The sequence below is a fragment of the Clytia hemisphaerica genome, unplaced genomic scaffold (assembly GCF_902728285.1).
Source record: "Clytia hemisphaerica strain Z4C2 unplaced genomic scaffold, Clytia hemisphaerica genome assembly, whole genome shotgun sequence".
In the NCBI taxonomy this organism is placed as follows: Eukaryota; Metazoa; Cnidaria; class Hydrozoa; order Leptothecata; family Clytiidae; genus Clytia; species Clytia hemisphaerica.
This window is the reverse complement of record NW_027103417.1, coordinates 880973-902669: the sequence shown is the minus strand read 5'-3', so window position 1 is coordinate 902669 and position 21697 is coordinate 880973. Positions and strand designations below refer to the sequence as shown.

At 37.4% G+C, this 21697-nt stretch overlaps 1 protein-coding gene and 1 long non-coding RNA gene across 2 annotated transcripts; both read left to right on the top strand.

The window, feature by feature from the left end:
- The first annotated feature begins 3224 nt into the window (after positions 1-3224).
- LOC136797624 (uncharacterized) lies at positions 3225-5091 on the top strand. The gene is made up of 3 exons (XR_010845277.1): positions 3225-3473; positions 4116-4224; positions 4687-5091. It is a non-coding gene; the product is annotated as an uncharacterized lncRNA (long non-coding RNA).
- Positions 5092-6666: 1575 nt separating this feature from the next.
- Positions 6667-9086, top strand: LOC136797637 (uncharacterized). The gene is made up of 7 exons (XM_067054223.1): positions 6667-6732; positions 6946-7034; positions 7334-7439; positions 7599-7704; positions 8043-8137; positions 8470-8568; positions 8889-9086. The coding sequence occupies exons 1-7, from the start codon at positions 6667-6669 to the stop codon at positions 9084-9086; spliced, it is 759 nt and encodes a 252-aa protein (XP_066910324.1).
- The last annotated feature ends 12611 nt before the right edge of the window (positions 9087-21697 follow it).

The following is a 21697-nucleotide window of genomic DNA, read 5'->3' as shown; positions in this document are numbered from 1 at the left end:
AATTGAACGAGTGTTGCACATCACGAAATTGAACGAGTGTTGCACAGTTGCACATCACGAAATTGAACGAGTGTTGCACATCACGAAATTGAACGAGTGTTGCACATCACGAAACTGAACGAGTGTTGCACATCACGAAATTGAACGAGTGTTGTACATCACGAAATTGAACGAGTGTTGCACATCACGAAATTGAACGAGTGTTGCACATCACGAAATTGAACGAGTGTTGCACATCACGAAATTGAACGAGTGTTGCACATCACGAAATTGAACGAGTGTTGTACATCACGAAATTGAACGAGTGTTGCACATCACGAAATTGAACGAGTGTTGCACATCACGAAATTGAACGAGTGTTGCACATCACGAAATTAAACGAGTTGATCACCAATGAATCTAAATAAACTCAGCTTCAGAGAAGTTATCATAGGTTCTCAACATAGAGACTTCATGCATAACGTTGGCTTTGCTCAGTCAACGATATTGTAACATCACCGATGTCAAATTTGAATGCCTTGTAACGTCGATGTGAAGCGTCGACGTCATCTTGTAGAAATTAGGAACACGAGTAGTATCAGTAGTATGTACAGTAATGAAAATAAGTAATACATCACCTGGAATAGCTGCAACGACGAAATCATCAGTTGCTCCAGTGGAAACGAGAGTCAGCGAGTGCAGCCATTGTACCGAGCTCTTTCATAATGTCAATCTCATCAAACGATCTGATGAGAACGAGTGAACGAATGGCGCGTTTGGTGATGCTGCAACTAACTCGCCCTCTGTTGGAAGATCATATTGGGCGTTTTGGCGTTACAACCCTCAAAGCAGCAGGCGCTTTTGTCTTTCCGCAACTCTTTCCACCATTTTAGATGGCCTTAACAATAGATCCAAAAGGGCGCCATAATCTTGGAAGATAATTTGTTTTGGTCTCCGACTTTGGGAAGTAGCAATGTTTTAAGTTGTTTTCGATGGAAAATGGTAAGAAATTTAAGTTTGCAAGTCTTATTTAGTTTTTGCTGGCTTATAGAATGGCAGGATCCTGGATGGTTTCCCTAACTGAAGTATTGGACTTGATTTGGGTAAAAATACTAACAAGAAATAATATTTCTTTTTGAAAATTTACTTCAAATCTTACAGCATTATTATTACAATTTTTACAATTTAATTGTTAAATGTCTTTTGTGTATATAAATTATTTCATGAAAAATAAAATTCCCCAACCAGTTAGTTTTAACTTGTCTTTGTTAAAACCCAGACATTATCAATCAAACGAATGGAACGTCAATTCAATTGAACAAATCAAACACAATCGAATATTACCCAGTCAAATTCTCAATCAAATTCTCTTTAATAAGAATCTCCCTCATCTTGTCTTATTGTGTTTCCTTCTCAAATATAAATACTGTAAATCAATGAATGTCTTCTTAGGTGATTTGATGTGCTGAAATTTTAGACTGCCAGTTTGTCAAATCCTCCCCCCCCCCCCCCTCCCCGAAAATGAAAATATCCTTCTCCTCCCTCCCCTTTTTGCACTTTCTCTTCCCAGAAATGCTGAAATTTTTCTCCCCCTCCCATTTCACAAGCTAGATCTGAGCAATTAATTTTTAGACATTTGCATTACACACTGTCAAAATACCAAAATGTTGCTCGTCTAAATAAAAATCCTAGCTTACATGTTATAAAAGAAAGAATGTCAAATGATTATTAGCCATAATGCAAAAGTGACTATTTCACTTTCCTGTTAAAAAGTTGAAAAGTTCTTCCCCCCAGAAAAACTTTGCCTCCCCTTTTTGGAAAAGATTTCCCCCCAGCCAGCCCCAGCAGAAAGGGGGGAGGAAATTATGGCTGACATCAAGGTCTGTTCTTCTCAAGATAAGTTACATTGCAAGTATAAACCAGATGGGAGAAATAGTGCAACCTGCAGGGATTCCAACCTCTAATCTTTTTTTGACTTCAAGAATTGACATTGGAATGACTTCAAAATGAGAAGAAAAACGTCAAAATGAATCAGAAGCAAACATCAAAAAGAAATAATGAAAGTCACAGAAGAATGTCGCTTTCTTTTAATCGAATGCATTAATTGTAGCCAGTAAACATCATAACTGTTAAACAATATTGACCATATCCTATGAACAGACATCGCAAGTTTAGTGTGTAATTTGGCTGCAGTCAATATATTAAGTATTGACCTCCAAACCAGTTATTATTAACCAACCCTATGGTGTCTACTCTTGAAAAAAAATTTTCCGTTGGGAATACAGGACTTTAATAATAAATAAAGTTTTCTTAGAAAATTCAAGACATGTAAATCTATATTCATGAATTTTATTTTATGGGAAAAAGGAAAATGAAAGGTATTGATTTCAAGTTTTCAAAATTTTACTGTAATTCAATGTCAAATTCTGGTCAGTCTTTTTATCTTTCTCTATCGTGGAACAAAAATTCAGCTAGTTTTATAATTTCCAAGGTCAAAACTCAATTCCGTTGAAAAATAAGAAACAATGTGACTAGTTTGAATTATAGAAAAAATCAAAAACACTTTCATGCCATTTTTACAAACATGTTTTCCTTCAAGAATACGCAAAATATATTCCACAAAAAAGGAGTAATTTTTCTTGCAAAGTACAAAAATCTAGTTTCCCTATAAAGATGCAGAAAAATCATTTTCCTTCAAAACATAAGCATTAATTTTCCTTGAAAAATACACAGATGGAGAAAAAATTGAGAAGTTTTGATTTTTTTTCTTCCAAAAAAGGTCTTAAAACCGTAAGTGATTTTATAGATACCAATAGAAATGAGGGCTAAATTCAAGAATTTGTTTCAATTTTTTATTTCAGAAAACTTGTCCACTTCTTCTTTCAGTTTGCGCCACAATTAGTTTTATGGCGCGAGATGCTGGGCAATTAGATCTGCCTAGCCAGGGTGCAGTATACAGTGCTAACGAGTCTCAATAAGGATGAAATGCATACATCTGTTCTGCCACCCAAATCTCCTGATAGAAGATAGTTGGACAGAAATTCAAAGGGAATGAATGTATTATTTTTAGCTGATAATATTCGGTTTTAGAGTATTTTTCCAGTGGGGAAGGTCTCATCGATTCAATTTGCCAAAATATCCTCCTATAGTTGGAAAAAGGATTGTACAGATGGGCCTAGCAGTGTTTGAAAAGCAAACATTATAATATAACATTATATTTCAGAAAAACAATGATTTGAAATGTCCTGTAAATTTGAAGTTGGAGAAAGATTTTCTTCATTTGAAGAGCTTGAAAGAAAGCTAAAAATATATAAAGAAGAGAATGCAACCGAGCTGTATAAAGTTAACACTAGATCGTTGGAAAATGCTGTTAAAAGAAAATCTATTACAACAGACAAAAATATTAACTCAGATCTACGTTATTATGAACTAAATTATCGCTGTGTTGAGGGTGGAAAATGTTCATCAAGAAGCACAGGCAAAAGAAAGACTAAGTAAGTGTAAAGATTTTTTTTGAAATGGAAAACTTTTATTGATTTGAAATATTTGCAAATAATAATAATAAAACAATTATTACATTCCTCCTTAAAACTAATACAAGGTAAAACAACAAAGGCATAGACCTGAAAAGTCCCCCTCTAGAAAAACTACTCTCGGGTACCTAATAGCCGGGGGGGTTGGAATAAGCAGGGGGGTTGGAAAATATCTCAAAATTTAATAAGCGGGGGGGGGGGTTGGAATAAAAATATCCTGGGTGGAAAATGTTTGAAAAGGAGGCTAATACAGCAGAATCAAGACAAAAAAGAGAACTTTCAAAAACATTTTCCCAAAAATTAATAAGCAGGGGTTTGGAATAAGAATGTCCGGGTGGAAAATTTTTGAAAAATTAATTAGCGGGGGGACGGCTATTAGGTACCTGAGAGTAGTTAGCTTTCTATTTTAAGGGATTGTGATTGTACAATTGTGACAGGACTAACTTAACTTATCATTTCAAAATGGGGACGCCAAAAAAATATTTTTGGAGACTTTGGTTCCCAATGGAGGCTTGATGATGATGTTTTGACTGTTTTTGACAATTGTGTGTGCTATATTCTTACTTTGTCTATAGCCTTTTCTTATTTCAAATTTCATGAAAGAACATTCAAGAAGGAATGCCCGTTTATCATAAAGTTTGGTGCTGATGAAGATGCTCAGACACTGGTTGTGAAATCAATTAAAGATGAGCACAATCATCAGCTTGATAAAGTAAGATTTTTACAAAATTTTTGAACGTTTTGAACTAGTAAGCTAACGATCAGCTTGTGAACATGATACAAGAAGTATAAAATTTGAAAAATAGAAATTGGAAAAAAAATGGAAAAAATAAAATTGATTTCAAGCAGTTTTTTCATTTTGATTGTTGTCGATGACTATTTATACTTGGGTTAACTTCTCAATTTTTATTCACCGATTCCTTAATTTTATGTCTTCCATTTTTTTTTTGTATTTTTGACTAGATAGTGAATTTTGTTGCTTATCTACGAACTTTAATGATTGAATTCTACCTTTCTTTATTTTTTTTGCTGTCTGACCGGCCCCACTCTTTTGAGAACCTTGGCCCGTGAAACAACAAATTAATTTGGCTTCACCTATGTATATATTTTAACTGGAAATGAAACATTTTTGAATAGATTTACTCTTAATTTATTCTTAATCTGTTTAATCAAGAACCTGTTCCGACATTATACCAGCCAGAGAAAAGTGCCTAAGGATGTCAAAAAGAAAGCTGCTGACCGGCTTAAAGCCAAAGCAAACAAAAAGATCGTGAGGCTTCAGATGTCTAGGGAATCTGGAAAAGTTGTGACAATGCGAGATGTTCACAACTTGGCCTACCAGACAAAGAAAGAACACCAGAATAGTAGAAATGATCTGGAAGAAGTTATAAAAATTTTAAAAGAAGAGTTTGGTAAGTGGACATAAATTGTATGCACCTTGTAGTATATAAAGCCTAAACAATATGACTCATCAAATTAATAAGAGTGACAGATCCAGAGAGGTGGTTCATAATGTTTTTTCCAAGTTCCCTGGCGTAAGGAAGTTTTGGTAGATTTTGCCAAATCAATTTCCTGGAAATATTTCTTTAACCCGCTTTGCAAAATTAAATGCCAGCTTGATTTAATTAAGCCTTCTCATGAAATATTTTGTACGATTTTTCACTAATTTAGTGTTTTTAACATAGTGGCACTATTTTTTCTCTTGTCATTAAGAGTATAACTTTGTTTGGTGGCTTTGGAAGATTTGTGTAGATTTCAAATTATATTGCAATAGTTTATTAGTTTTGGCTTTTGAATGGTTGTAATGAAAACAGCAGTCACCCTGGATCTCAAGGCAAAATTTTGCGCTTAAAATTTGGAATTGAAATAATGTCCATCACAAAGTTTAACCTGTTAAACTGTTAACTCAGCAGAGAAAGGCTTTAAAATAACAGAAATAATCAGCTGAGGGGTTAATGATTTATATGAATAATTACTTCTAGAAAAATCGTTTAATGATTTGACTAGTAGTCGTCGCTCATAAAGAAACCACCAGGGGCTCAGCACCTATAAAGTACAATTGATTTCTAAATATTTTATCAGCTGAGGGGCTGAGGGGTTGATGATTTATATGAATAATTACTTCTAGAAAAATCGTTTAATGATTTGACTAGTAGTCGTCGCTCATAAAGAAACCACCAGGGGCTCAGCACCTATAAAGTACAATTGATTTCTAAATATTTTATCAGCTGTGGGGCTGAGGGGTTGATGATTTATATGAATAATTACTTCTAGAAAAATCGTTTAATGATTTGACTAGTAGTCGTCACTCATAAAGAAACCACCTAGGGCTCAGAACCTATAAAGTACAACAATTGATTTCTAAATATTATTTTATCAGCTGAGGGGTTAATGATTTATATGAATGATTACTTCTAGAACAATCGTTTAATGATTTGACTAGTAGTCGTCGCTCATAAAGAAACCACCAGGGGCTCAGCACCTATAAAGTACAATTGATTTCTAAATATTTTATCAGCTGAGGGGCTGAGGGGTTAATGATTTATATGAATGATTACTTCTAGAACAATCGTTTAATGATTTGACTAGTAGTCCTCACTCATAAAGAAACCACCAGTTTTAATCTTTACAGTTTAAAACATTCCTACCTTTTAGTGCATGATGTTAGTATATGCTTTTGTTTACTTTGTTATTTTCTTAGCATAGTGTTTTTTTCATCGATTTTACTTTGCATGAAAAGCTTTTTTCAAGATTAGTTCATTAGTTTTTTTCCGATTTTTGGCACAAATATGCAAAATTGTCAAAAATGTGACAGTAGAGCCAGATTTGTCAAAATAATTTTCAGTCGGAAATATTTACGATATTGTCAAATCTTCTTGAGATTTCAAATTTTATTTGGACTTTTTCTTCACTTTTTTTTATTTTCACTCAAAATATTTGTTTATAGCAATTCCCAATACTTTCTAAAACTGCTGATTATGTCCGGGAAAAACGGGTTTCCTTGAGTTTCTGGAGTTGCGATCAAGTTTTGCTCATGAATTTTTGTTCGTTCTTTTGTTTATTCTTTTCAGGGTTTTTCAAAATATTTTATTATCCGCTTGACTTTTTTAGTGGAGAAATCTAGGATATATTCTTTAGGCCCATTCCAGAGGAAATGGTACGTTACGTCACGCTCTTTTTGGTCGGAATTTACAACAAGAATGATCATTGGAATCTACTAGTAAGAATCTGCATTTTGATCATTTTCCCTGTATTCCATTATTGCTCTTCCGGTTTTCCACGCCCTAGTAATATTCGGTAAAAGAGTGAAATACTTCTCAATTTTCAACAGCTTTCTTTACTGCTAAGAATTGTGTATTTTTACCTAGGTGGTAAAATGAATACGATGCTTGAATTCCGAACTTGACGAGCGACTGTTCTTTTATATTTGTAGATTATTTTTCCAAAGAAAACGCAACTCTGGCTGGCTAATCCTCTCGGTGAAGGAACAACTGTAATGCAGAATGTCCTTAAGACATGGCAGTAGGTTTCGTTTGTTTCCCTTGCAAGGGCTGTGTTTCTAGGCTATATTTGGCTTTCTGCTGTAGAATATCTTCTATTTGACATTAGCTCCGGTATCATAAATACACTTTTAACTAGCGGTCCCAGAACGTCGTCACTGTTTCATTAGATTTTTCGGAGGCAGCGCTATACATTTTAAAAATAAAATTTGAGTTTCAAAATACAAAGAAGGTAAATAGTGCAAGTAAATCACAAACAAATTAAAGGCGCCGAGAAAATCGATGGGCTATAATTACTACGTCAAATGTGACTTTGTTTAGATCAGCCATGAATTTAAACTTTGACGCTACTTCTTCATGGACGATATACGGGAGCAAGCATGCAGTACAAGAGGATAGTGTCTCATGTGGCGTTTTCTGCTTGAAGGTAGCTTGGATGAAATGTTTTTATTTTCTCTTTAAGCTCCTTGACACCAACCCCAGCCCAGAAAAAAACTTCTGCTGAAAGTACAACCATGGTCGGGGAACTAAGAAAATTATAACCTGCTGATAACAGTTTAATATTTTTTAAATTGTTACTTTCTAGTTTTTAGAATCATTTCTTATGACGAGGACATTACCGCTAGAATTTTCGCTGAAGGAGGTGTCTAGTTACCGAGAAAAAATCGGCGTACAACTTCTTCGCATGGGAGGTATGTTGTGATCCATTCGTTCTAAACACCTTTAATGTTGTTGGACCAACCTTATTCAGTAATATTTCTGAAAAAAAAAAGTTTTTAAAGACATAGTCGGGTAACTTAGTAGCATTTGATTTTTAGTTTTCAAGCATGTTTCGATATTTCCATCATCATCAGTGCATTAGTTAGTGTCAATAAATAAACGGAAAATTGTGTATAGAAAGAAAGTGTCAATAAAAAGATATCGAGAATGCTTAAAAAAAAATCTTTATTTAGTTACGAGAACTAAATTGACTCCTATCTGAACCCAAATCCCGCTGACCCCCTATCTTGTTTATTCAATCTATCAACAGGTGATGGATCGTGGACCACACGACTGTGCCGGATATGGGGGAGAAGCGACCCACCCAAATGTGAATTTTCGAACGTCCCAAAGATGACAAATTGGGTATGTATATTACTATTGTATAGACTATATTCACATAGACTGTATTCACTATTGTATAGAGATGTCTTTCACCTTTTGCTAAGGTACATAATTTCCGGTATTATGTAAGAAAACGTTCGAACTACACCCGGGGAACGGCCCCTTCAATTTTTCAACATACACTTGTTACAAGAGAGGATTCGGTCTTTATTTTGACCAAGATTTTGACTAACATTTTCAAATAATGCTTGAAATTTTCAAAAATATGTGATCTCGGAACGCTGGTACTAAGTTGTAACCAGTCATACGATTCATATCATATTCAAGATATCTATCAAATCAATTGATTTCAGGTTGAATGTGAAAATTGCATCCCCGAAAGATGGTTCCATCTCCTTTGCCTAGGTAGTGGCTCAACAGCCACCAAGGATATGTCATATGATTGCGATAAGGTGATTTACTTTTCATGATCGACACATCTGCAATGAAAGTTGAACATCAGACTCTTTCCTTAAATGAAAGTGTGGTACGCATATGTTTAAGTATTAGACATCGATTGGTTACAAGGATATCATTATTGACACAAAGACGCGAATTTCAGGAGTCTAGTGATGGATCTTAGACTCAAATTAATTCACGTCGTTTCTTACCTTTTTTTCCCAAACTTGCGTTTTTGTAGTGTCGTAATCAATTTAAACTACACAAATTACCATGGCATGGTAGTAAGGTAGCAAAACAAATTTATAAATTTACTCCTCCTCGTTTTCTTCAGGAAATTAAAAAGTCACCGAAGGTAACACTAAAACCCGGGGAACTGTTATTGAAACGAAGGAAAAACCTCAAAATATCCAAGTGTGGAGCCTGCCCAAACAAGATAAACGGAAAGCCTTTAGAATTTCCCTACGAAAAGAAAGAAGACCAAAAAAGTTCAAAAGTTGGACATCTACCAATGAGAAAGACTATGTTTTAGCTGATGTCCATTATCACATTGACAAAAAATGTGTTACAAAGTACGGAAAGACCATTGGGAAGATCATCATAGATGACAACGTAAATGTAACACCCCAAGAAGAGGCTTTTATGAAAAAGGCAGGGTTTACTTTGAACAATTCTAAATCTTAACTTTCATTTATCGATCATATCGCCGTATCCACGCAAGACAGACTGAAGTCCATTTTTTTCCATTTTGAGATCATCGACTTTTCACATCGAGGTCTATATTTTGGATATCATAGGAGTATCATGAATATCTTTTTGTGGCTAAAAGGATATTTTCATAACTTGCTCCAAAGGCTCTAAATGGCAGTTATGGGACTTCAGGCTGTATTGCATTGAACTTAATTCCTGAGTAAACAGAGGATTTTTACCTCCAATTTAGCGCGTCAAATTTAATTTCACCTAATTTTTGACGCTTTGTTTCCAAAATAATTATTTATTGCCACGCGTTCGTTAAATTAGAAAAACCACGGCAATATTGCAGCAGTTTTAGAAGGGTGCAATTTTGGTGAGGTGGTGATTATATATTTTTGCGAAAACCGTATCTACAAATTTCGCCAAAATCTTCCTAATTCGAAAAATTCGTTATCTTCGAGATAAGCGTGGTTTACACACGCCGATTTTTTCGATTGACACAAAAATCGACGTATCTATATTAGATTAAAGACCTGAGGACGGTTTTAAAAGCTGATGTCATTTTCAGAATTAACTCAACTCCAATGCAGTGTCTACAAAAAAAATACGTTATAAATTTTAAACTGTTCACAGGTTTTGGTCTGACGTTGATTTATACGAGGGGCAAATCAATCAAATTTGGTGTACGGGATTTTGATTTATTTTTTATTTAAGATTCAATTTTTTTGATTTGTGACTTCTTGAACATTTGATTTTTTTCTGATTCACTTTTGATTTTTTCTTGACTTGTGATTTATTTTTGACTTATTTCAGATTTCTGATTTTTTTTTTTATGATTTATGTTGGATTTATGATTTATTTGTGATTTCTTGATCATTTGATTTTTTCTGATTTATTTTTGATTTATATCTGATTTATTTTTTATTTATGATTTATTTCTGATTTATTTTTTATTTGTAAAATTGTGTACTTTTGTGATTTGCCCCTCGGATTTGTAAGCAATTTAAAGAGTCTACACATCTTTAAACGCTTAGGCCCAATCTTATGTTTTTCTTAGGTTTTTAACATCCCAAAATTATAACAAAGAGAAAAATGTAAATTTTATTTTACTTTTAAAAAGAAAAGTTGTAAATTTTTATTTTTACTTTAATATTTATATTGACATTTTTAGCTGATTTAAAAGACAAACATAAGAAAGATTAATCGTACCCGAATAGGTGTCGCTAGTACCTCCCATATATTTTCTCACCCTTACACAACGTTAATAATTGGTTAGATGTTTTATTTTTTGCTGACGTCTGCATAGTCAACGACAGAAAAAACTTCATCCAATCCACACATTTTAGAGCTAATTGCATCAATATAATTGAAGTTACACATTTCTCAGGGCTCAGGCCTCAAAATGGTCCAAAAAATAGGCAACTTGCTTAGCAGCCCGGAGCAATGAAAAAAAACTTTGACACAAATTTAGAAGAGAGCCTTGATAACATTCGAAAAATGCCTCTACTGTCCATTTAAAATTGAAAAATTGTCAAAATATTCAAAAATGTGCTTTTCAACTGGGCTGGATTTCGAGAAATCTTTAGCAACTCTAGGCCTAACCCAAATAATGGAGTTGCTTATAAAAAAGTGTATCGCCTTTTTTAATAATGACGTTATTGAAACCGCCTTTCTGATGTGTTTCGTACCATACCCCACCGCCCGGCCCCTCTCAGATCCCTATCTAGCAGTATGGCCTTCGGCAACTTTAGCCATGAGACGATATATTGCTATTCTTGCGGAAGATGGCTATCTAGCAGTATGGCCTTCCGCAACTTTAGCCATGAGACGATATATTGCTATTCTTGCGGAAGATGGCTATCTCTAGCAACATCACCTTCCGCAACTTTAGCCATGAGACGATATATGGCTATTCTTGCGGAAGATGGCTATCTCTAGCAATATCACCTTCCGCAACTTTAGCCATGAGACGATATATGGCTATTCTTGCGGAAGATGGCTTATGCTAGCTAGCTATCGCCTTCCGCAACTTTAGCCATGAGACGATATATGGCTATTCTTGCGGAAGATGGCTATCTCTAGCAATATCACCTTCCGCAACTTTAGCCATGAGACGATATATGGCTATTCTTGCGGAAGATGGCTATCTCTAGCAATATCACCTTCCGCAACTTTAGCCATGAGACGATATATGGCTATTCTTGCGGAAGATGGCTATCTCTAGCAATATCACCTTCCGCAACTTTAGCCATGAGACGATATATATGGCTATTCTTGCGGAAGATGGCTATGTAGCAGTATCGCCTTCCGCAACTTTAGCCATGAGACGATATATGGCTATTCTTGCGGAAGATGGCTATCTCTAGCAATATCACCTTCCGCAACTTTAGCCATGAGACGATATATGGCTATTCTTGCGGAGGAAGATGGCTATCTCTAGCAATATCACCTTCCGCAACTTTAGCCATGAGACGATATATGGCTATTCTTGCGGAAGATGGCTATGTAGCAGTATCGCCTTCCGCAACTTTAGCCATGAGACGAGATATATGGCTATTCTTGCGGAAGATGGCTATCTCTAGCAATATCACCTTCCGCCAACTTTAGCCATGAGACGATATATGGCTATTCTTGCGGAAGATGGCTATCTCTAGCAATATCACCTTCCTGCAACTTTAACCATGAGACGATATATTACTATTCTTGCGGAAGATGGCTATCTCTAGCATATATCACCTTTATTTAGCCATGACGATTTTATTGCCACTTTGCGGAAGATATGGCTATCTTCCGCAACTTTATTCATGTGCGGAAGATGGCTATTTTCTTAGCAGTATTTACTTTATATTGCGCAACTTTAGCACTTTAGCATGAGACGATATATGGCTATTCTTGCGGAAGATGGCTATGTAGCAGTATCGCCTTCCGCAACTTTAGCCATGAGACGATATATGGCTATTCTTGCGGAAGATGGCTATCTCTAGCAATATCACCTTCCGCAACTTTAGCCATGAGACGATATATGGCTATTCTTGCGGAAGATGGCTATCTCTAGCAATATCACCTTCTGCAACTTTAACCATGAGACGATATATTACTATTCTTGCGGAAGATGGCTATCTCTAGCAATATCACCTTCCGCAACTTTAGCCATGAGGCGATATATGGCTATTCTTGCGGAAGATGGCTATGTAGCAGTATCGCCTTCCGCAACTTTTAGCATGAGACGATATATGGCTATTCTTGCGGAAGATGGCTATCTCTAGCAATATCACCTTCCGCAACTTTAGCCATGAGACGATATATGGCTATTCTTGCGGAAGATGGCTATCTCTAGCAATATCACCTTCCGCAACTTTAGCCATGAGACGATATATGGCTATTCTTGCGGAAGATGGCTATGTAGCAGTATCGCCTTCCGCAACTTTAGCCATGAGACGATATATGGCTATTCTTGCGGAAGATGGCTATCTCTAGCAATATCACCTTCCGCAACTTTAGCCATGAGACGATATATGGCTATTCTTGCGGAAGATGGCTATCTCTAGCAATATCACCTTCTGCAACTTTAACCATGAGACGATATATTACTATTCTTGCGGAAGATAGCTATCTCTAGCAATATCACCTTCCGCAACTTTAGCCATGAGACGATATATGGCTATTCTTGCGGAAGATGGCTATCTCTAGCAATATCACCTTCCGCAACTTTAGCCATGAGACGATATATGGCTATTCTTGCGGAAGATGGCTATGTAGCAGTATCGCCTTCCGCAACTTTAGCCATGAGACGATATATTGCTATTCTTGCGGAAGATGGCTATCTCTAGCAATATCACCTTCCGCAACTTTAGCCATGAGGCGATATATGGCTATTCTTGCGGAAGATGGCTATGTAGCAGTATCGCCTTCCGCAACTTTAGCCATGAGACGATATATGGCTATTCTTGCGGAAGTATTCTTGCGGAAGATTTGATGAATTTTTCTGAGGAAATTTAAAACCTTCCGCATCTTTAACATCGTTTATATAGCCGTGGATACTCTTGCGGAAGGCTAAAAATAACCTTCCGCAGCTGTAACAACACCGAAAATTATTTACATTTTAGTTAGCCGCTGAGCATTATTGAAATTTTTGTGAACTAGCCTGATAATTCGGATAATTCGGCGATAACAGAGAGGGCGGAGGGTGGAGACAAACTTATACATCGGGCGTCCACCCACATGCCCATGGCATGATTACACGCCCTCTAAATGTTATCAAACGCCCCGCTGGCTGAGCGGTTTTTGCGTAATAGGCTTTTTTTGTTACGTGATAGTTAGACGATGCTATCGTCCGTTCAGTATCAGGGGGGGGGGGGGTCAGGCTCAAAATCGTCGAATCGATAAAGCATCCGGGATGACCATCCGGCCGTGTCGCACTAAGATGTAAGAAGCATCCGGCCGTTGAACCAGAGAATGAGCAGTCGGCCGTCGAACCAACCGATCATCCGGCCGTCGAAATGAGGTGTAAAATGCCAACTTTTACAGACCACGCATCATGCAGTACCAATTTTGATCTTTATTGATTTTTGTCGTTTGTCTAATCTAACTAGACATGAAATTGAATTATTTTATAGACCAGATTTCGTGACAAAATGTCAATCAGTCCGCTTGCTCGCTCCGCCTGTTCGCTCCGGCGGCCGAATGATCAGGTCGACGGCCGGATGATTGGTTCAACGGCCGGATGCTCATTTCGACGGCCGGATGATCGGTTCAACGGCAGGATGCTCGTTTCGACGGCCGACTGCTCATTCAAAAAGCCCGTTTTGAGAATTTTCTTCGGCTTTAGGCTTATATATAGACGATGCTATCGTCCGTTTAAAGGTCAGTAAACGCGGGAAAAAGTTCGGGCGTCAGGTTGGTATACGGGAAAAAAGTGGCGGTAGAGTTTTGGAACAATGTAAACATCTCCGCCACTGCTTACTCCACCCGAATTTATCACGCCTCTCCTAAACTATTCCCTTTTTTAGTGATCTTGTGTCGACGATAGGATCGTCTAGCTTATATATTGAGTTGTCTTCGACTATAGCATAGTCTAACACCGTAGTATACAGCTCGGTTAAATATCCTTTTTGTTCCCTGAAAACTTGGCCTATTTTAAAGTGTGCATGTATGTGGTGCATGATGCATGGGGCTATTTTCGCTATATTTTTTTAATTATTTATCGTTTTTGGTGATTATGATGAGAGCAAAAAAATTGGAGTGATGGCGTATGATGAGGGGCCGGGGAGAGGGCTCTACACGAAAAACAGCTCCAGGCATTTAGGCCTTACCCTTGGTCCCCATCCCACCGAAACGAAATGGGCTACAAATAATCACAATAATACTCGAAAGTTATTCAATTTGGGAGAGGCTGAGTGTGGCTTCCAAGCTATCATCTCAGCTATGTTAGAACATTTTTGAGTTTTTAGATCCTGAGATCTTAAGGTCTTTCTTAGTNTAGCCATGAGACTATATATGCTATTTTGCGGAAGATTGCTACTACAGTATCGCTTCCGCAACTTTAGCCATGAGACGATATTATGGCTATTCTTGCGGGAAGATGGCATCTCTAGCAATATCACCCTCCGCAACTTTAGCCATGAGACGATATATGGCTTATTCTTGCAGAAGGTTGCTATCTAGCATATCGCCTTCCGCAACTTTAGCCATGAGACGATATATGGCTATTCTTGCGGAAGGTTGCTATCTAGCAGTATCGCCTTCCGCAACTTTAGCCATGAGACGATATATGGCTATTCTTGCGGAAGGTTGCTATCTAGCAGTATCGCCTTCCGCAACTTTAGCCATGAGACGATATATGGCTATTCTTGCGGAAGAGGCTCTCTAGCATATCCGCCTTCCGAACTTTAGCCATGAGACGATATGGCTATCTTGCAGAAGGTTGCTATTAGCAGTATCGCCTTCCGCAACTTAGCCATGAGACGATATATGCTATTCTTGCGGAAGGTGCTATCTAGCAGTATCGCCTTCGAACTTTAGCCATGAGACGATATATGGCTATTCTTGCGGAAGATGGCCATCTCTAGCAAATATCACCTTCCGCAACTTTAGCCATGAGACGATATATGGCTATTCTTGCGGAAGGTTGCTATCTAGCAGTATCGCCTTCCGCAACTTTAGCATGAGACGTATATGGCTATCTTGCGGAAGGTTGGCTATCTAGCAGTATCGCCTTCCGCAACTTTAGCCATGAGATATATGGCTATTCTTGCGGAAGGTGCTATCTAGCAGTATCGCCTTCCGCCACTTTAGCCATGAGGATGGCTATTCTTGCAGTTGCTATCTAGCTAGCCTTCCGCAATTTTAGCCATGAGACGATTAGGCTATTCTTGCGGAAGGTGCTATCTAGCAGTATAGGCCTTCCGCACTTAGCCATGAGACGATCTATGCTGAAGATGGCAAATATCACCTTCCGCAACTTTAGCCATGAGACGATATATGGCTATTCTTGCAGAAGGTTGCTATCTAGCAGTATCGCCTTCCGCAACTTTAGCCATGAGACGAAATATGGCTATTCTTGCGGAAGGTTGCTATCTAGCAGTATCGCCTTCCGCAACTTTAGCCATGAGACGATATATGGCTATTCTTGCGGATTGCTATCAGCAGTATCGCCTCCGCAACTTTAGCCATGAGGACGATATATAGGCTATTCTTGCGGAAGATGGCCATCTCTAGCAAATTAACTTCCGCAACTTTAGCCATGAGACGATTATGGCTTTCTTGCAGAAGGTTGCTATCTAGCAGTATCGCCTTCCGCAACTTTTAGCCATGAGCGATATATGGCTATACTTGCGGAAGGTTGCTACTAGCAGTATCGCCTTCCGCAACTTAGCCATGAGACGATATATGGCTATTTCTTGCGGAAGTGGCTATCTAGCAGTATCGCCTTCCGCAACTTTAGCCATGAGACCGATATATGGCATTCTTGCGGAAGGGTTGCTATCTAGCAGTATCGCCTTCCGCAACTTTAGCCATGAGACGATATATGGCTATTCTTGCGGAAGGTTGATTCTATGCAGTATCGCCTTCGCAACTTTAGCCATGAGACGATATATGGCATTCTTGCGGAAGGATGCCATCTAGCATATCACCTTCCGCAACTTTAGCCATGAGACGATATATGGCTATTCTTGCAGCACCTTCGCCAACTTTAGCATGAGTATCTTGCGGCATATTGCTATTCGCCTTCCGCAACTTTAGCCATGAGACGAATATGGCTATTCTTGCGGAAGGTTGCTATCTAGCAGTATCGCCTTCCGCAACTTAGCCATGAGAGATATATGGGCTATCTGCGGAAGATGGCCATCTCTAGCAAATATCACCTTCCGCAACTTTAGCCAGAGACGATATATGGCTATATGCAGAAGGTTTATCTAGCGTATCCGCCTTCCGAACTTTGTGATCTGGCAAGGTTGCTATATCTAGCAGTAGTAGCCTCCTATGGCTACTTGCAGCCATCCGCAACTTTAGCCGACGATATATGGCTATTCTTGCGGAAGGTTGCTATCTAGCAGTATCGCCTTCCGCAACTTTAGCCATGAGACGATATATGGCTATTCTTGCGGAAGATGGCCATCTCTAGCAAATATCACCTTCCGCAACTTTAGCCATGAGACGATATATGGCTATTCTTGCGGAAGGTTGCTATCTAGCAGTATCGCCTTCCGCAACTTTAGCCATGAGACGATATATGGCTATTCTTGCGGAAGATGGCTGGCGTTTATGGCTATTCTTGCGGAAGATTTGATGAATTTTTCTGAGGAAATTTAAAACCTTCCGCATCTTTAACATCGTCTATATAGCCGTGGATACTCTTGCGGAAGGCTAAAAATAACCTTCCGCAGCCGTAACAACACCGTTTTGAAAAATTATTTGTTTACAAAAATTTCTTCGAAAAATCTCAAAAGGTTGTGATATAAAAATATATTTTGTATTTGTGCTCGCCAGACTTCCAGCCGAAAAAGTCCAAAGCTCGATCAGTTTGGAACTAGTAATGACAGTAATACTACTTTCGTTTTCGTGCTCACGTGACCAAATTTTGAAAAGAAAATAGATACGATAGATAGCTCGCTCTTCACACTCACAAAGACCAAACCCTTGTAAAAACAGTTGAAGACATTACCAATTTTAGCCTAAAGCCAAGAAAAATCTGGAAACAATTCATTTTTGATGCCTTCTTGCCTCTGTCTATTTGCTGACCCTTTGCAGACTGTCCGTTTGCATCCTCCAGCTGTTCCGCTTATTTTTTAATACCGGTTGATCTGCGAGCCGGAATATTTTGTCCTTACTGTTCAATCAGTTTTTGACGATACTCTGGATTTAGTTTTTCTGCTAATCGAGACGAAAATGGAATTGTTGTGGGCCATGTAAACAATCAACTTTCATGAAAGTGATGAGCCGAGGAAAAAGAGCAATCAGGCAATCACATAGACGAATCTAGTCATTTATCATTTGAGTTTCTTCAGCACAGCTATACCATATACCGGTGAGTTTATGTTTGATGATAACATTATTTTTTCTATGTTAAATTTCAAAATCACCAGCAGGGATTTATCCAAGCAGTAGTGCATGGGTACTAAAACAAGCCGTATATGTATAAAAAGTTGCGAAGCGATCCAGAGCCACCTCGATTCGCAAGTTGCAAGCAAAAGATTTAGTTCCAAAATAATAGGAAAATTTCATATTTTCAAAAAAACGGAATAACTAAAAATGTTTAAAAAAAAACTTTCAAAACAAGAAGCAATTTCATATTATACTTAAGTTCAACAGATTGCAAGGATGGAAAAATGTCTTGTATATTTGGAAAAAAGTTTTAATCTGAAAGAATGCCCTAAAGGAAAAAAACTCCACTCTCAGAAGCCATTTTCCATTTCAAAAGCATTCTGAAAAGTTATAAAAACATTTTATAAGCCAGACCCCCGCGCTCGATAGGATCGATCATCGGAACGGCTCGATGACGGATCGATATGTGATCGATGGATTACTTATCGATCCGGATAGGAGATCGATGGAAGATTCAGCCATTAAAAAGTCTTGAGTATCGATCCTTCGTTGATCCATTATCGAGCTAGTATTTCAATCGAGTATATCGATTCCCCATCATCGATCGTTAATCGATTCGTCATCGATCGTTAATCGATTCGTCATCGATCGTTAATCGATTTAATCGATTCGTCATCGATCGTTAATCGATTCGTCATCGATTATAAATCGATTATGCGATAAGATCGATAAAAGATCGATGATAGATCGATAACTAATCATAAGCTTAAAAAAATCTTGAGTATCGATCCTCTATCGATCTCCTATCCGGATCGATAAGTAATCCATCGATCACATATCGATCCGTCATCGAGCCGTTCCGATGATCGATCCTATCGAGCGCGGGGGTCTGGTATAAGGCCACAATCACAAATAACTAGTGTTCGCGCTGTCCAAACTGACTGATAATATTTTTCTTAATTTCCGAACACTGCAATACAGTAGCTATTTATTCAAAATTTTCGTTGGATTTGATTTCTGCCCGACACATAGTTGAAAATCCAATTTTTCTGACGTTTTATCTGCCGACCAAACGATCAATTAATTTCTTAACCTAAAAACGACGCAAACCAGCGCAAAAACCAGTTATTAGTGATGGTGGCTTATTTTCAGAAAAGATATCAAAAAGGAAAAAAAAAATTTATACTGTACCAGGAATTATTTCCTTATTTTCAATTAGTACGTAAAAAATTGCAATTGTAATCAACAAAAGTTTTTCACATTTTAAACGTGGAAGACAATATTATATATAGTTGACAACAAAGGTTTTCCATGTTTAGATGCATGTCAAAAAAAAAATTATTAAGCTCAGGCGAAAATAAAAAAGTGTAGTGTTACCGGAAACCGGTTCAATGACAAAACTTTTTTTCTGACCCGGTCGCAAAAATATATACTTAAATGCGATAAACTTTTGTGGAGATTAAATTTTGCAGATTTCACAAATTTGGGTGTCATCCCCAAAAATCCGCAAAATTAAATCCCATTGAAAATTTGAGTAGGCCTTATCAGCAAAATATTTCAAAACAAAACTCAAAAAATGTTAAATAAATACTTTTTGAATGTTTACTGGCATCAAAGAAGTGCTAATAATACGCATTTCAACGACCAATGTGATTTGACAGTACAGGCAAAAAAATTTTACGAATATTGTCACACAATAGTGCCATCCGCGAAATTAAGTCCCCGCGAAATGTTTCAATTCTGGGGATTGGCCCAACCGCGAAATTTAATTCTTGCAAAAGTTTATCGCATTTATAAAGTACTATATATATGAACCATCATAAAGAAAAGCAAGTTGACCGTTCAAGCTATCAAACGTCGTTTTCTTACAGTAGATATTCTCACCCAGTTGTAATTAAATGTTTGTGCATTAGTACTTGATACATAAGATTACTTCATACTGTTTGTGTACATAAAAGTCATCTTTAAAGTTCTATTTCAATGATTTTAAAAAGTTATCAAAAATAGCAAAACAAATTTTTTCCAGCAAGCTGCATGTTCTCACAACAAAAGTTTTCCAAATTTTTAACGTATGCAAATTAAAAGTTCATGGTTTGCTACAAAAGTTTTCCATAGTTTAAACCCATTCTTCAAAGATAATTTCATATTTCACGACACGTTTTCCACATTTTAATCAAAACGGAAGATAATTTCAAAGTTTACGATGAAAACTTTTAATTTAAAAAGTTATGTAATGTGATTTCCGATTGTTTACATCCATATTCAATGTCTTTACGATTAGCTTACTTTTTCAGAGGTTGACATAACATTTATTCATCACCCATCAGTCAGGCCGCCTGGCTGTGGGTTGTCAGCTTCAAAAGTTGGAAATAAGCTGCTACCACCGTATATAATTTCCCCCTCAAAGAGGTTTCAATTACCAGTCGAGTGTCATTGTTGTAGAAGAAGCACCAAGTAAAATTCAATCTGTAGTTAATTTTGCTCCAGGTTCAAATTTTTCCAAACAACAAAATGAATGAAGCCAACCAAGGCAAGGAACTTCAGACTTTTTTAAAGCTGCAAGTGTTTCATTTCCAGGCACAACATGGTCAGATTTCTCCAAAAATGTTCAGTCACTTGCCCTGTTACAATTCATTTACATGTACAGGCAAAATTCAAGTTAGTTTGTTGTCAAAATTGGCAAACTTGTCCTGTGTTTTTTCAAGAAAATGCATCTCTCATTCCAAACCAACAGAATTGAAACAAAACATCAAATCCAGGGAGGTATAATAAGAAAACTTTATCATCCACCAGTTCTTGTGCCAATCAGACAAAAAACATGATCCAATTCGACTCTTGAAGCATGAAAATCGAAGAAAAATAACCGAGGAGCAGTATTTGTTGTCCATGTTTTGTTGCCGCCATCTTTAATGTTTTGATGGCTAGAAACCAGTATGGTCTAATCATCAATACCCTTCCGAGATGGGCGACGTTCCCCGATCTTAAAGGAGAATAGAGCACCGCAGGGATGTTTTCCCGCGACGTGTCTTTAAAAATAACGTTGTCCGTCTCAAAAAAGCCACTCTACTGTTCTCTCGCTCGGAGCTCGATTGAATACGAGCCATGTAGTCATACACGGAGTTTCAAATTCGAATACGTCAAATTTAATATAGTGGAGATAATTTTCTCTATCATTTCCTGGAATATCCTTCATTTTTTATCCCCCTAATATTCATTGTCGCGCGACTCGGAGATACTAAACGTTTTTTCCCATCTCCTGCCTTTTAGATGGTTGAAAGAATGGAAAGTTAAAGGTACGCACACACGATAGCAAAACTGCTTCGCTCATGTACATTCGCTTCGTAATAAGAAGATTTAAAACACACAACAGCACATATGTTACTCTTTTTCAGCATCAATATGGTAAATTTTGATTGAGTTTCTGATGTGCCTCAAGAAAAGCTGTGCATGATGAAACTTGAGGTGATTTAGCCCCCCAAGTATTTCCAGGGTGCGAGTTCAAACAAACAAAGGGAAAATTTACCGAAAAATGTTGAATATCGTGAAAAAAGCGGGTAACTTACATCAGTGGAGGCCAGTTTTCATAGTATGGCAAAAATCTTCGAGATCTTGAGGGCAGAGATTGCTCACTTTTCAAGGGCAGGGGCAAAACTTTGATAATATCTACATTTTAGGGGCAAAAGCATTGAAAACTGGCTATAATTTACCTGCTGTTTTTCTGGCTTTTTTTGTTGTGGAAAACGGTGATAGAGCCAATACCCCGGAGGGCCAAAAATTGAGTCCAGTTTTAAGGTCACGCATTTCACTAGATTTATTTTAACAAATTTAAACAGGGCGGCAAAGAGATTCTCTGTTTTTTGCCAACTGGATTCTTCGGGATTTATTAAATATTAAAAATCCGATAAC

Bases quoted from the DNA above. Each gene is read 5' to 3' on its own strand.
- LOC136797637 (XM_067054223.1), top strand. From the start codon at position 6,667: ATGGTACGTTACGTCACGCTCTTTTTGGTCGGAATTTACAACAAGAAT. The intron at 7,035-7,333 runs GTAGGTTTCGTT...GACTTTGTTTAG, and splicing joins AATGTCCTTAAGACATGGCA to ATCAGCCATGAATTTAAACT. The intron at 7,440-7,598 runs GTAGCTTGGATG...GTTACTTTCTAG, and splicing joins GTGGCGTTTTCTGCTTGAAG to TTTTTAGAATCATTTCTTAT.